Here is a 12,765-nt window from a genome sequence, read left to right on the forward strand (position 1 = left end):
TCAGCATACTGTAGGCCTATGTCCGATTTATTTTCGGACATACAGTAGCCTAGGCTATTCTTGCTCAGATGTTCAGCATCACCAATGGAATACATGAATGTCCACGTACGGGCATCATCTGACAAAGATAACGAATTCCCTCGGATGACAATCTATATCTTCAGAGAATATCGTCCGGGTAGGCTATATATATTTTCTGGCGGTCTCTAAAACCCCTCGCCCTGCAAAGAGAGTCCCTCACGATTTGCGCTCCAATGTCGTATGGATCATCCAGGTACACCGACATGTCTCGGGAGAAATTGTTAGTGGAGGGGTGGTACTTATAAAGGGTGTGGTTAACAGAAACCTCGGGTTAACCAAGAACATAACCTGGTCGGAGCAGGTTTGAGATGCAGCGTAAATTGCCATGGCAGCATACCTCGGTTAAAACCTATCCACCTTTCGTACGGGTTAATCGGGAAGTTACGCCACACGTGATCAAGTTACTCTCGAAGTTACCCAGATAAGCCAGTAACCCCGCTTCGTAGTACAGGCCCCAGGTCTCTGATAGCATATAGTCCCCTCTCCCTCTGCTCATTACCAGTCAGAGCATGTCGTTTTGTGTCCAGTCTTGTGTGGTTTACATATCGTGAGACATAGGCCTACCAGAGGTTTTTATTTTTCTGTTCATTGTGTCCTCATCACTGGAGACCATCTACATGCTTATCAAGGTTTCTGTCGAAAAGTAGCACGCCTCTTTATTAGTCATAGTCATGTGTTATGTACTAATGTAAGTGGTGTAAATAGAGAAAAGCAGGGGCCCTAATACTGATCCCTGAGGCACACCTGTGGTGAGGTCATGATACTTTGATACCTGTCCCTGCCAAGACATGCTAAAAGAAGACCCTTTATGGTAAGATTCAAACCAGTCAAGAGCTTTCCCAGAAATCCCCAGCTCAGATAGTGTAGAAAGGAGAATGTCATCGTTAACAGTATCAAAGGCGGCAGATAAATCTAGTAGAATAGTGGTAGTTACCTAAACAACTGAACACTAGTGTTTAAAAACAGGTTGCTTTTGTATCCATAAACATAACGCCAAACCTCTAACGACTAGTTAGCTGAATAAGTCTGAAAAGTCCTTAGTCTCAAATCTGTGACTACTCTCAGAGGTTCTCAAGGCACACCAAATATCAAACAAAATATCATATCTTTACAGTGTTCACAAGCTGAGACCACAGCAATAGGCATAATGTTCACATGATGTTGACTGAGATGCGTAATGGCTCTGTATCACTTTATGGCCACCTAAAACTGTTTTAATTAAGAAACGGGGTTATTAATAATATTTAAAATATATATTTCATGAGCCTGTATAAAAATGCATTGGGTTTCTCAAAATTCTACGACACACCTCACCTTGCCTCATGGCATACTAGTTGAGAACCATCTGTCTATGCATCATAAAGTGCTTCTTTTGCGATTGCTAGTGTGTATGGAAGAAAAAAACACAAATTTCATATCATTTGTCATATTTTAGTTTCCATGAAGGTAAAAAGACTGAATATATATATATATAACTGTACATCAGGTCATAGGTTTAAACCTTTATGAAGCAAAACATGTTTTTACAAAGACAAACACACACACATATATGTATACGTTATGTTACTTTGTAAGGATCGTATACTGTGGTAAATGCATGGTTAAGGCTGGGAAAAGAACATGAAGTTCAGTTTGGTCTTGTCTGGTCAAGGCAAATCCCATTATACTGTTTTCTTGGCAACATGCCACTTTGTGTGTATGTTATTAAGGCTGCAAACAGAATGTGATCTATTTCAGAACGACTTTGTATGCTTGCTGTCTATGTAATTTGACTGAAACTGTTATTCGACACAAGCAAAAATCTATTTACAACCTCTAATACCTGACGTATGTGTGTGTGTGTGTGTGTGTGTGTGTGTGTGTGTGTGTGTGTGTGAGAGACAGAGTTCAACATGGATTGTCAGAGCAGAGAGAGGAGAGTTCCCTTGATGGTTTGGTGCAGTAATGCAGAACTGTCTCCTGTCTGTCTGTCTCCATGGCTACTCAGAGATGACGCTCGTCGTCACCTCCATGTTTCCCGTGGTCTCACACTCCTGGATGTCCCCGGTCACGGCCAATTGGACGCTAGAGCCCGAGCCGTCGCCCGCGGCCTCCTCCGTCTCCCCCACCGTCACACACTGGATCTCCCCGGCCAACAACGCCGCCTCCAGGGTCGGTGACGCGACCGTGATTGTCCCCGGACGGTCCGATGCGGGCATGGGGATTGTGGTTTTAGTGGTGGTGGTAACGGTGGCAGCACCGCTGGTGGACGAGGAGACGGTGGTGGCGACGGCGTGGGACACAGAGATGGGGAGGGAGAGCGGCACGGTGACCGGCACCCCCTCCGCCGTCACCAGAGACTGCAGCTGCACGCCGCCGGGACCCTCGGTCTGGATGACAGCGAAGCCGCTCAGATCACCGGGGCCCACCAGCGCGATGGTGCCATGGCTGCCCCACTCTGCGGTCAGCGCCACGGTCTCGGCCATCACGGTGTTCTGGGACCTGGTCTTGCGGCGGCCCGGCGTGGTGAGGGGCTCCTCTTTGGGGGCGCTCTTCTTCCTCTTCACGGCGGGCGCCCGGGGCTTCTTGACGCCCCGGTCTTCCACATTGTCCTTTAGCACCTTCAGGAAGTTCCTCCACGGTGTCTCCTTGTCATGGGTCTGAGGAGGACAGGCCATATGTTAAACTCGACTAACCATACATTTAAAGGACCCGTGTGTAAGAAATGTATTTCAATTAATCATAAAATGGCCCTGGTATGTCATGTTCATTTCAAATACTTATATCACTGACAACAGCAGTCCGGCCAGGATATTGTCATTTAAAAAGTGAAGTTGCAGCCCTCAACTGATGTTGATGTTGTGTTTTGTCATGTCATGTTGTGTTTTGGCCTGATGCGTCACCCTCTACCTATCTACTAATCACGAAGTCAGTAGTGTTTCCGCATCTGGGTTGGCAACCTCGAGTCAGGGGGGAGGGGTAGGGGATACACCACTCTACAGTAATTTGAAAGTGATTGCAGCACCAGTTTTGGCCACAACATCGTACAGATTAATCCATTCTACAGATTTCTGCAGACTACATGATACTTCTTACATTTTATATTTTAACTGGCTCAACTGTATTTCTTTTTTTTATGTGCTTTTCATAAGAAACAAAAAAACATCCTGGTCTTCAGTATGGCTTACTCTAGGTTTGTTAAGTAAGGGTAATATGAGTTGTCCTTGGTGGGTGAATGTGTGAACTGGGATTGGGGTAAATATGAATTGTCCTGCCCTGTGAGGTAATTGTGACTTGTGGTAAATGAGACTGGGATAAATATGAGCTGCCCTGCTCTCTGTGGGGCAACTGTGAGTTGTTGCAAATTAAACTCGGGTGAATTTGCTGCGTAAATAAAAACAGAATGTGATTTACAAATGATTTAATTGATATTATCACCCGGAGAGAATAAATACTCTTTTCTGATTGGCTGGCGGGGTGGCTTTTAATTCTGAATAATGGGACACTATGAAGTAGATCTGGTAAAAAAAAGTTCCATTCCACATCAATGCTTATGAATGGTAACTATAACAACGATAGTAGGACGACGGTTGAGCCTGAAGGCAGGCTTTGCAACAATGGAATCACTGTAAACAAGCTGACTGTCCATGTTATCGTTGTTATAGGGCCAATGGAAGTTGTACAACAAGCTGAACTAGTGAGCTTCTTTTTAAACGGAACAATGTGTTTCCTTTGCTTTACAGTGGCAACCGGGTGATAAGCGGGATAACGGCCTTCGAGGTGTGTCCAGTTATACAGAATTAATGGACTCGGGCAGAGGCAACTCCTCGTCGGGGAGTTTTTTGCCCCTTGCCCTCGTCCATTAATTCCGTATAACAGGACACCTTGGAGGCTGTTATCCCTTACATATTGCAAAGACAACATATGAATAGTTGAAACAGACATTTATGTTTTTTGAAATTGATGCCAGCAACACGTTTTAAAAAAAGTTGGAACGGGCAGGTTTATCACTGTGTTGCATCACCTCGTATTTTAACAGTTGTCTGTAAATGTTTGGGAACTGAGAAACCAGTTGCTGATGTTTTAAAAATGAAATGTGGTCCCCTTCCTTGCCTGATGCATATTGTCTTCTTTTTTGTATTTTTAGTTTTATGATGCACCAAATGTGATGGGTGTGGACTGCAGTCAAACCATTTTATATGCAGTTTGGCTGAATAATTGAAGGGTTTCCCTGAAAAGGATGTCTGGGCAAACTGAACTATTCTGAGATGTGTTGCTGGTATCAAATTCAAAATGTGCTTATATTTTTCATTAAATAGTATAATTTCTCAGTTCAACATTTGATATATTGTCTATGTTCTATTGTTCAATGAAATATTGGTTTACACGATTTGCAGATGATCACATTCAGTTTTCGTTTACATTTGACACAACTGTGATATAACGGAGTTGCCTTGTGGGCTAAGCGTGCGTGAGCCTCTCACCAGGGCGTGCCGACGCATGGTGGACTTGTCGGTGAAGGTGCGGTTGCAGAGTGTGCACATGTACGGCTTCTCTCCCGTGTGGATGCGCTGGTGCCTCTGGAGCGCGTTCAGCTGTGTGAAATTCTTATCGCATTCCGTGCATTGGTATGGACGCTCTCCTGAAAACGGAAACACACACACACACACACAGGAACAGACACACACACACACACACAGGAACAGACACACACACACATATCAATGAGTCATGAGGGCTAACCGAAGCAGTAAGGTTCTATAGTATCTTACCCATGTTTGTCACTTTTAATATGAAGCCAGAAGGTCAACAATTACATACACAATAGGTGACCACAGAAGGTCAGTTTATATGATCACACAACATGTGTTGAGTGTAAGTGTGAACATCTTACCCAATGATTGTGTGTGTGTGTGTGTGTGTACATAAACATCCATGAGTGATGTTTATGTGCAATGTGAGTGTGTACTGTCATAGGGAGCTTCTCTGGGCAAAGACCATCGTGTGTGTCTGTGTGTGTGTGTGTGTGTGTGTGTGTGTGTGTGTGTGTGTTTTATGCATTACCTATGTGTGTGTTTTGTGCATTACCTGTGTGTGTTTTCATGTGCTGGTGTAAGGAGTTCCTCTGGGCGAAGGGTCTTTCACAGATCTCGCACTTGTACGGTTTGTAGCCTGAGTGAAGCCTGGCGTGGTGCTTCAGGTACTCCTTAGAAGCAAAGTTCTTCCCACAGATCTCACACATAAAGGGCCTCTCACCTGTACACACAAACGCACAACACCCTGTCAAAGCCCAAATGGTTTCAACCAACACACTACCCTGTCACTGGCCAGATCAGACTCCACTATGCATGTGCTTACTGTAACTGCATATTAATAGTGCTTATGTGTGTGTGTGTGTGTGTGTGTGTGTGTGTGTGTGTGTGTGTGTGTGTGTGTGGATATACCCAAGTAATAACATTTAGCATTAGCCAGTATGTGCTCTCTACATTCGGTTATTAAGTGATGATGCAATAATAGGCTAATACATTTCTTTCAGAGCCGCTCCCGCATAGATAAATGATTTTTTCGGCTATTCGGTGCAGCCTTTAAGGAAATTGTCATCCTACTACTCACTTGTTTCCTCAACCTAATAAAATCCTATTTTTCGCAGAAGCCTGCACACATAACCCTTGATTGTATCATCTGGCTGCACAGGTACAGTAATTACTCTGTTAAAGTTAACTGATTTTGTTTTACCCTCAATAAAAAGGAGGTGATGGTGACAAGGTTTACAAGTTGCAAAAACCGTCTGGCTGTGCTAGTAAAGAAATTTTGATAAAAAGCTGTTGGGCCTGTAATGTTGGACTTAACAACCGAATCCTAGTGAGGGATTGGCCTTATACTACATAGCCATATTTAAGGTTACTGTTAATACACTTATATTTATATATATATAAGTTATATTACTGTAAACCAACGTATACTACTGTCTACACTGCACTATACATCCTGTCCTGTCTATGCACCACCTGTCTATACTTTGTATATCACATTGCACTTCTCTGCTATTTCCACTTCTGGTTAGACGCAAATTGCATTTTGTTGTCTTTGTACTTGTACTCTGCACAATGACAATGAAGTTGAATCTAATCTAATCTATTGTGGTAAGCCAGCATGTGTAACTGTGTGGAGGTGATGATACAACTTTTAGAGCTATTTTGTCAGGCAGTCACATGATACTGATGAGTGTTCTGATTTGATCATCATGTAGAGTTGACCACTGATGTCTGTTTCAAGAGAGTTCCATTATCAGCATCATAGTTGATCCAACAAGGCTTCCGTTTTAACATTCCATATGTTATCTTAATGCAGAGGAAGTAGATTGGGAACAAAATAGAACGTTCAAGCATTGTCTTTGTTTTTCTTGTTGAATTGAAAAAAGTTCAACTCTAAAAGCGGAAGTATTTTTAATTTATTTGCATTGTTTTAAAGACAATGCGTCTCATGATTTACAAACGGCACACCGCCCCTTGTCTGGATGCGCCTCAACTGCGGTGAAGCCAGCGTGTGTCACCATGTGCATAACTGTGTGGCAGCGCTTATGGCAAGACAGTATGCATTATGTAGAAGAACTTGTGGTATGCCAGTAAGCATTACATGTGCACTGCACCCATATAATACCGCTTGGGAAGCTTTCATGTCTTATATGTATGTGTTATGTGTCTACCTGTGTGGCAGTGCTTGTGGCAAGCCAGTGTATGTTGTGTGTACCTGTGTGGCAGCGCTTGTGGCAAGCCAGTGTATGTTGTTTGTACCTGTGTGGCAGCGCTTGTGGCAAGCCAGTGTATGTTGTGTGTACCTGTGTGGCAGTGCTTGTGGCAAGCCAGTGTATGTTGTGTGTACCTGTGTGGCAGTGCTTGTGGCAAGCCAGTGTATGTTGTGTGTACCTGTGTGGCAGCGCTTGTGGCAAGCCAGTGTATGTTGTGTGTACCTGTGTGGCAGTGCTTGTGGCAAGCCAGTGTATGTTGTGTGTACCTGTGTGGCAGCGCTTGTGGTAAAGCAGCATGTGGTTCTGGGTGAATTTGGCGTCACACTCGTCACAGGCAAATGGCTTCTCTCCAGTGTGGATCCTGTTCAGGCACATCACAGACACAGCATGAGAGAGAAACATAATAACATAACACGTGAATAAATAACCTCTGCTGTGCGAAGCACAGTCCATACCAATGACCGTGAAACAATGACACGGTCAGTCGGAAAGCCACTGGAGGGAAAAAATGGCTAAGCATTAACCAAATCTGGTCAAACCTAGTTGGTCCTGGCCAATTTTCTGTTTACTATACAAGCTATGATTCCAGACTGTGCAGACTGTCTCCAATGGTTGTGTGCAGTCCACAGCTTGTGTGTGTGTGTGTGTGTGTGTGTGTGTGTGTGTGTGTGTGTGTGTGTGTGTGTGTGTGTGCATGTGCACACACCTCTTGTGCGTCTTGAGGGCGGAGCTCTGTGAGAACTTGGCGTTGCACTCGCCGCACTCGAAGGGCTTGTAGCCGGTGTGCGTGCGCTCGTGCAGCTTGAGGGCCGTGCGCGAGCTCAGCGCCTTGCCGCACGTGGGACACATGTGGCGCTGGCTGCCGCCCTCGTGCACCTGCTTCTGGTGCCGCCGCACGTCCTTCTTGCGCTTGAACCCCTTGCCGCAGACGTCGCACAGGTAGCAACGCTCCTCGCTGTGCACGTGCTGCTCGTGGATCTTGAGGTTGCTGCGGTTGGCGAAGACGTGCTGGCACGTGCCGCAGCGGTACGTCACCTCGGCCCGCTCGCCATGGGTCTTCGACAGGTGCTTCAGGTAGCTCTTCTCGTACAGGAAGGACCGATTGCACGACTCGTTCTCGCAGATATATTTCTCCCGCGGAACACCCGCCTTGTCCTTCTGAGAGCTGTCTCGAGGGGCAGCTTTCGGAGGAGAGAAGGACGATGAGGACGATAACGAGCAGGAGGAGTCGCTGTCACTGTCGTTGTCACTGTCGTTGTCGCTGGCCGAAGGCTGTCTGACCAACCTACCTTTTTCACTCTGTTCAATGCCCAGTAGGGCTGCTGTTAATTCTGTGCTCTCATCCCCAACCTGGGCAGTGTCCAGTAGGACTGATGTTAATTCTGTGCTCTCGGTCCCAACCTGGGCAGTGTCGTTCTGTTCAATGCCCAGTAGGGCTGCTGTTAATTCAGTACTCTCGGTCCCAACCTGGGCAGTGTCCTTCCCTTCAATGCCCAGTAGGGCTGCTGTTAATTCTGTGCTCTCAGTCCCAACCTGGGCAGTGTCCAGTAAGGCTGCTGTTAATTCTGTGCTCTCGGACCCAACCTGGGCAGTGTCGCTTGACCCCTCGTTGGCTTTGGGTTTCCCTCTCCTGGGACGCTTGGCTTTAGGACTACTTGGAGACTTATTGCGGCTGGTGAGCCTGTTGCTCAGTCTCCTGCCTTGTGCCTCCTTGCCATTCTCCCCTACGTCCTTACTCTTCTCCCCTGCGTCCTTACTCTTCTCCCCTGCATCCTTACTCTTCTCCCCTGCGTCCTTACTCTTCTTCCCTGCGTCCTTACTCTTCTTCCCTGTGTCAATCCCTGCATCCTTACTCTTCTCCCCTGCATCCTTACTCTTCTTTCCTGCGTCCTCGTCATCGTTCTTTCTCCTCTTCTGTGGCGTCTTCTCCAGCCCTGTGGAGACCGGGGGATCTTTGCTCGATTTGCTCGTTGCTTGTTTGCTTTGGGTTGACTTTCTACCTCGAGCCATTGGAGAAGTAGTCTCATAAGGAGATTTTGGTTCAGTCAAGTCATCTGGGTGCAGTCTCTCTGTATCATTAGCCACTGAAAGGCCACTCACTGCCTTGCACGCATCAACGAGGTCAACACACTCTAATAACTCCGCCATTTTAAAAATGTTGTGTATCATTGTGTTCTCCACCTCGATTTGACCTGTGTACACGTACTGCAGGAAAGCATCGAAAACGGCAGTGGGCACGTCACACAACAGCGCTTTTTTGACAGATTCCTCTGCCACGAGGATGCTTTTAAAGTAGCCACTTGATGCGGCTAGCACCACTTGGTGGGCCTCAAACTCCCTCATATCACCCTTGTGGTCCACCTGCACAGTTATGTCACACAGGTGGCCCAAGTTTCTCAGCTGATGCATCTCCTTCAGGAGAGTCTGGTGGTGGGACAGAGATATGATCTGTACCTTCTCATGGCTCATGGTTCTGCCGCTCCTGTTGGGGAACAACAAAACAGGACATGACACTCAGTTGTGTTGTGGCACTCACTGTATTACTCACAAAACCCATTTACATGATACTGTCAACATTGGGTTACACTAGTAAAGTATCTTGTGTAAAGCTTTACTGCCTACTATAATCTGTAAAGTGCTTGTTTATTGTGCCTGAATATAATATAATATAGTATACTTGTATTGCCGGTTATATTGTTTGTGTGTCTATGTTGTCTGTCTATTGTAATGTTATGTGACACCAACAGTTGGAACCAAATTCCTTGTGTGATTGTTTCCTTTAGTTTGGGGGTGAGTTATTCACAACTTCTAGTGTTGGAACGCAAATCTGCATGTCAACAGACTACTGACCGCAGTGTACGCTGAAGGCATGTGAATTGGTGAAGGTTGTGCTAACGTATTGGTTAAGAAATTATGTTTAGCTACGTCAACTAAATTAATCCCATTGGGTTTAATCGTCTTTTATAACACACAGAATGGACAAGTGTATAATGTTATGCTGAGTTTAGTGGAAACCTTTGTAATGCTAACGTTCTGCGTTAGAACTACTGAGTTGCCCTGAGCTATTTTGAAAGTGGGATCACCGACAGTGTTCATTGCAAGTCCATGATATCAGAATGCTTAGTCGTTAGCTGACTTAGCAATCTACTTAAGATGAATGAATCGTATCTGGTTCATATCGAAGGTAACTGTCAAATTAGCAGGATTATCGACGTCTATACAACATGCAGCATGTCTAGTTTCAGTACTACATAGACTCTGCACAATATTTGTTCTGTCGATAATTGTTTTGGATTTGCGAAAGCGACCCAGCTAGCTCATGTAAGCTAGACGACAAAGGATAACGTTAACATTAGCTTGATGGTTAACACAAATGCTATAAATCTTTCCTTTCACCAATTATTTGATGCGACCAGGCTAGGTAAGACGATGCATCAACTTTGCAGAACACTGTTAGGTCAATATTCTTACCGTAAGCTCCGTAAAATGGCAGCCCTTTACAAATGCAGGAGACCGCGAGTTCGCGACGAAAGTATTTCCTGTAAAAATTGCACCCAGCGTTCCTTTCTCTTCCTAGTTGGCATCCATATTGGATTGAAGACTGTGCCGGTTGCGTTGTTAACGGGGTTAACGGTAGGCTTATCACATTTGACAAATAATGACTTACAACTTAACAGTTTGTGCACAGTTTGAGTGTTCATTCATTCAGGCCTATAGCCAAGTGCAGTAATGATTTTTTTTTTTTAAGTGATAAGAAAAGAGACGTTTGGCTTATCATTTAAAAGTAGCTTAGGCCTAGGCTTAGCCCACCCTATCTAATTTTCATTTTTTTTTTTTTTGCAAATGGCGAGTAATAATTCACTAACTCTTTGAAAATAAAAGAATGTTCCTCAACAATGCAATAAGTTAAGTTAAGTTAAGTAGGCTAAGGGATAATGTATAGAACGCCAGGTCCCGACAGGGCGAATTCTTTAGAATGCTTATTCTACAACATTCTAATGACAGTTTTGTTGGTGTTTGCTTGCATAAAACAACCCTCATTTTAACATATTTCCACCAACTGGATTTTCATGGACTTTTACTATGGTGTTTAGATCACCAATTGAAATATAAAAATGTGAAAATAAATTCTCTGTTGCAATTAGTTTTGGGTCAGACTTTGCCTGGACTATAAGTTAGTATTACTATATGTTAGACAGTCATAAAAATCTAAGCTATCACTCTGATTGGCTATTAGGCTATTTTTTGTATTGTGAATCATGCACCAACAAAAACATAGCATCAACAAAAATCTTACTTTTAACATCCATTTGTTTTAGAATAATTCCTGTGTTGTCTTTACAGATTGTGTTGATCATCAACACTAGATCATATGGTAAAGATAGATAGATAGATCCTTTTTGATCCCCAAGGGGAAATTCAAAGTATGTATGTAAATATGGTGTTTGACCTACCAGACCTGCAGTTGCCAGTTATTATGTGTGTCCAATATCAAGAATGTCTGAAAGGTGTTAAAAAGATCTAGACATGATAACCAATTAACTTTTAATAGAGCAAAACAGTGATAGATCTGTAGTCTGTAACTTTCTGTTTTTGTAAGAAATCAAAATAGATGTCCTTCTTTAACCCACATCAGGAGTATTTTGTTGTAATTCTTATGAAAAGAAAGTGCGGTATTGCAACAAACAAGAACACCCTTTTATGTTGGGTTCCAGGAGGGTGGACATTGTGGTTGTGGGTTTTTCTTGCCTGTTGTAGCTTATGACTGTTGACCAGAAACACACACACATACTACACACACACACACATACACATACATGAATACTATGCATACATTGTGCACACACACACACACGCGTGCACACACACACACACACACACACACACACACACACACACACACACACACACACACACACACACACACACACACACACACACAAAGACACGTGTGCATACACACACAAGGAAAATGCATAAAACAACTCTCATTTTAACATATTTCCACCAACTGGATTTTCATGGACTTTTACTATGGTGTTTAGATCACCAATTGAAATATAAAAATATGAAAATAAATTCTGTTGCAATTAGATGATTAGGGGTTAGGACTATTGTAAGGGCCCAGCACTGACAGGGGGCCCCCAGAGTGCCCCTCCGATAATACTATATATTACAGAATTATTGTCTGTCAGAGGGCCCACATTTTCTAGCAGCGCCCCTGCCTAGAACATAATCCTGAGAATTCCAGGAAATCTTTCTGTCATACCTTCAGCTACCACATGGTGGCAGTACTTCACACAAATGATGCAAATCCTCCTGGGACACTCCCACAGACATTCATTCATAAGAAAGCCAGGAGAGAGGAACCTAGAAACAGACAGAAGCCTCTCCCATGGGCCTCCTTTCTCTCTCTGCTCTGTAGTTTGAAACAAGACACAGCACATAATCTGTATTTTCAACCTTGTCATAAATTCTTCTTGTCTGTCTTTCAAACACAAGGATATGGCACAGCAGATATAGGCTATAGCATTGTCTGCCCCTCATACAATAAGATATTCTTGTTACAGTTTTCTCATTTGCTTTGGCGCATTTCTAAGATCAAAATGACAATTCTCAAAATTGTTTGTTCAAACTCTGTATCATCTTATCACTTGTGCACATCACTGAAGCAGTTTCTCCCCATCTTGAACAAATAGCACATCCATGCAATTGATTTTGTAAAAATTTCTGTTTTTTTCATATCATATTTCAATGGCTAATGGCATGTTGGTCAAAATGCACTATACTGGTTCCCTGCTGAATAGTCCTAGCCCATAAAACAAATTGGCCTTATTTTATCGCTTGAGTTATAATTAGTTGTCATAGTTTGTTTAGCATATACATATGTGACCTGACAGACAGGAACAGCAAGGAATAAAACGAGTGGTGCACAGCTCTGACCAAGGGGTGTTTTA

At 43.8% G+C, this 12,765-nt stretch overlaps 1 protein-coding gene and 1 long non-coding RNA gene across 3 annotated transcripts in view; one reads left to right on the top strand and one right to left on the bottom strand.

The window, feature by feature from the left end:
- LOC143110485 (uncharacterized) overlaps nt 1–2,126 on the top strand; it is a 10,545-nt gene extending 8,419 nt beyond the window's left edge. Inside the window, exon 3 of one of the 2 annotated variants that reach the window (XR_012984168.1) lies at nt 2,069–2,126. This is a non-coding gene — a long non-coding RNA (uncharacterized LOC143110485). Of the gene's footprint in view, nt 1–1,965; nt 2,032–2,068 lie in introns of those variants that run through there. The other variant, XR_012984167.1, reaches the window with a different exon arrangement.
- LOC143110484 (uncharacterized) lies at nt 1,456–10,517 on the bottom strand. Its single transcript, XM_076273394.1, has 6 exons — nt 10,280–10,517; nt 7,515–9,290; nt 7,075–7,169; nt 5,149–5,316; nt 4,545–4,702; nt 1,456–2,720 (listed from the first exon to the last, which is right to left on the bottom strand). The coding sequence occupies exons 2-6, from the start codon at nt 9,275–9,277 to the stop codon at nt 2,061–2,063; spliced, it is 2,844 nt and encodes a 947-aa protein (XP_076129509.1). The 5' UTR covers nt 9,278–9,290; nt 10,280–10,517; the 3' UTR covers nt 1,456–2,060.
- Nucleotides 10,518–12,765: the final 2,248 nt, after the last annotated feature.

The sequence above is a fragment of the Alosa pseudoharengus genome, unplaced genomic scaffold (assembly GCF_046254945.1).
Source record: "Alosa pseudoharengus isolate Yale_2024_CS ecotype anadromous, Long Island Sound unplaced genomic scaffold, YU_APseudo_1.1 YU_APseudo_1.1_scf_7, whole genome shotgun sequence".
In the NCBI taxonomy this organism is placed as follows: domain Eukaryota; kingdom Metazoa; phylum Chordata; class Actinopteri; order Clupeiformes; family Clupeidae; genus Alosa; species Alosa pseudoharengus.